The following is a 3,332-nucleotide window of genomic DNA, read 5'->3' on the forward strand; positions in this document are numbered from 1 at the left end:
TTTTGATAATCGTTTCAGTAATTTTTTATGTAAAAAATATTTCATGGTTTTAACTTTAATGTGAAAATGTGCTGCTTTCCTTTGAATTATTTTCATAGTTTTATTTATTTTGAAGTTTGTTAATCGGTTGGACATAACAAAGATTGTGAAGCTGTCACCACGGGCCCTGGGTAATTGTCTCACTGTTTTCTGAACTTTTACAAACCAAACAATCAATCAGTTAGTTAAGAAAATAATCAGCAGATTAATCCATAACGAAAATAGTCATTAGTTGCAGTCCTATACAAAACAGTTCAAAATGAGCTCCAACTCAACCAACAACAGTAAAATCCTGCTTTTACAGTAAATCATAAGTAATATTAATCTAATGATATAATATATAACAGTATAACACAGGGGACTTTTACTTTAAGTACATTTCCATGATTATAGTTATATACTTTAATTTAAGTATTTTCAATACAGGACTTTTACTTGTAACAGAGTATTTTTACTCAATAAAGGATCTGAGTACTTCCTGCATCATTGATGAAAACCATGTTTCTGTAATAACATATAATGCATATTTGGCTGCTGGTCAAATGTATTTTATAGTTATCATAACTCTTGACTTCAGATAAGAAGTTTCATGTAATGCAGCTGCTGTGGAGCAGAGATCTGTGGTTGGGCCTGACCTCATGGCCGTGGAATGTATTCTTTGTGATAAAAATATCAAATGGACAAGTGGGAAAACAAATCTTGTTTGTGATGGCGAGTGATGAAAACAGGGAACTCCCTGTAGTTCTTAATGCCATGTTGGATTTTGGATTTCCATATTTGGCTTCTCGTGTTCCCAAGGATCTGCAGATGTTTGACTGATAACAGTTTCAGGTAGGATGTGGTTATTAGAGAGCTGCTTGCCCAAAATGTCCTCTTATCCCTCAATGAAACTGCTGTTGCTGTGCGTTAACGTATAAAACGCGCCACGGAAATGAGACTGAATGCGTAAAGTCAGAGGTTCAGGTGTTGTTTGCTCACTCAGCTTCATTTTTCGGGACATGTGTCCTCTGAGCGCCGTTGATTGGTCCTGAGGAGCAGTGATGTCACCGCCTTTTTATGATGTCCCGGCCGGTGCAGCAGCTCGTGCAGGCTGAAGGCGAGAGAGGAGCTCCAGATGGAGTTGGTGCACGACGGGAGTGGAGCCGTGGCTCGTGCTACAGACTGGAAAGGCTGCCTCGCACTGCCTTGATGAACCCGACCTGGTCCCGCACACAGCGCAGCAGCCCGTCATGGGGGACGGCGGCGCGTCCTCAACGGTGAACTTCCAGAATGTCTCGGGGAGCGGCGCGTCGGACGCACCGGGCTCCGCCGCGTCCGAGCAGTGGATGGCGGGGATGAGCCTGGTGATGGGTTTGATCGTCCTGTGTATCGTGTTCGGGAATATCCTGGTCATCATAGCCATAGCCAGGACGCAGAGGCTGCAGACGCTCACCAACGTGTTCATCGTGTCGCTGGCGAGCGCGGACCTCATCATGGGGCTGCTGGTGGTGCCGTTTGGCGCTGCGCTCGAGGTGCGCGGCTCCTGGCAGTACGGCTCCTTTTTCTGCGAGTTCTGGATCTCCGTGGATGTCCTGTGCGTCACCGCCAGCATCGAGACCCTGTGCGTAATCGCCATAGACAGGTACGTGGCCATCACCTCGCCTTTCCGCTACCAAAGCTTGTTAACCAAAGCTCGGGCCAAAGCGGTGGTGTGCATAGTCTGGGCTATTTCTGCGCTGGTGTCCTTCCTGCCCATCCTGATGCACTGGTCCCGGGACAGTGTGGACACAGCCTGCTACGAGGACCCCGAATGTTGCGACTTTGTCACCAACAGGGCTTACGCCATCTCCTCATCCATCATATCTTTTTACATTCCCCTACTGGTCATGATATTTGTTTACGCCCGCGTATATAGAGAGGCAAAAAAGCAGCTGAGGAAGATCGACAAGTGTGAGGGCAGGTTTCACAACACCTTAACCGGACTGACCTCCAAGTGCAAGAAGAGGCCGTCTAAAATCCTGGCGCTCAGGGAGCAGAAGGCGCTCAAAACGTTGGGCATCATCATGGGGACGTTCACCCTGTGCTGGCTGCCTTTCTTTATAGTCAACGTCGTGCGGGTGTTTTGCGCAGAGGTGGTGGACAAGGACCTTTTCGTGTTCCTAAACTGGCTCGGGTACGTGAACTCGGCGTTTAACCCAATCATTTACTGCCGGAGCCCGGACTTCAGGAAGGCTTTCAAGAGACTGCTGTGCTGCCCGAGGCAAGCCGACCGCAGGCTGCACATCAGCTCCTGCGACCTGTCCCGGTGCTCCGGCGGGTTCGTCACCGCTCTGGAGCCCGGCACATTGGGGTTGTGGTCGGACTGCGCCGGCTTGGACAACAGCGACAGCAGCCTGGCGGGGACCGTAAAGCTCACTCACTCTCACTCCGAATCACAGCTGTGAAGGAAAAAAAAATAAATAAAAAAAACTTTTGTTCAGGTGGATTACAGCAGCCTGGAAAACAGATGGTGACATAAAACGGGCGTTGACTCCTTGAGCATGGGGTTTCTCTTTGGCAAAGGTATGCGCAAGAGCCGTACCTTATAGTCTAAGTGGAGCCCTTTTTATATCTGCATCGGAGGAGCGAAATTACCAGAGATGTATTTGAAAGCCATATTTTTAAAAAGGGGCCCCAGGGCCATTGTTATTTCAAAGGTTCCTAAATTTTCTCCAGGGCAGTTCAGCGCTGAGGAGATGATCCAATTTGCCAAATAATATCGAGCCTAAAAAGGTAGATAGATGGATCTGATAAATCATAATGGGTGCATGCACTTAAAACAGGATCCAGAGCGCACGCAGGCTCCTGCGGTTTATATAATTTCTTATTTTATTGAATCAGCAGTTCAGTATTGAGGAGGACAATCTATCTACAATCTATGTGGGTATCCTATTAATCACCCCCCCCCCCCCNNCCCCCCCCCAAGGATGGGTCACAATTCGTTCTTACAATGACCGCTCGGACGCACTGTAATAAACTGGTTGTTATTTTAAAACATTGGACATGAGAGAGGCATTTGTCAGAGTGACTGTACTGTAGTCATGTAGTGCTCACAATGTGTTTTACCTCACAGACATTGACAAGTGCAATTTGTACGACAGGTATTTGTTTATATTAAACATTTATGTAAAATAGGTGTATTTATTCCGCGCTGTCTTTTACAACCAAGAAAGTAAACGTGGGTCCGATTCCCACGCCCTTTGTATATATTATATTATAGTATGTGGTGTTTAGTACTGAAGTGAGGAATTGGAGCCTCTGTCTTTGTCTTTCTC

General features: G+C 46.7%; 1 protein-coding gene across 1 annotated transcript; it reads left to right on the plus strand.

The window, feature by feature from the left end:
- Window positions 1–1,080: 1,080 nt before the first annotated feature.
- On the plus strand, window positions 1,081–2,953 carry adrb1 (adrenoceptor beta 1). Its single transcript, XM_035659144.1, has one exon. It carries the CDS (start codon window positions 1,269–1,271, stop codon window positions 2,460–2,462), a length of 1,194 nt encoding a protein of 397 aa, XP_035515037.1. The 5' UTR covers window positions 1,081–1,268; the 3' UTR covers window positions 2,463–2,953.
- The last annotated feature ends 379 nt before the right edge of the window (window positions 2,954–3,332 follow it).

Source organism: Morone saxatilis, unplaced genomic scaffold, assembly GCF_004916995.1.
Source record: "Morone saxatilis isolate NCDOM2014 unplaced genomic scaffold, NCSU_SB_2.0 Contig1, whole genome shotgun sequence".
NCBI lineage: Eukaryota > Metazoa > Chordata > Actinopteri > Moronidae > Morone > Morone saxatilis.

Coding starts and splice junctions, on each gene's coding strand:
- adrb1 (XM_035659144.1), top strand. CDS start 1,269: ATGGGGGACGGCGGCGCGTCCTCAACGGTGAACTTCCAGAATGTCTCG.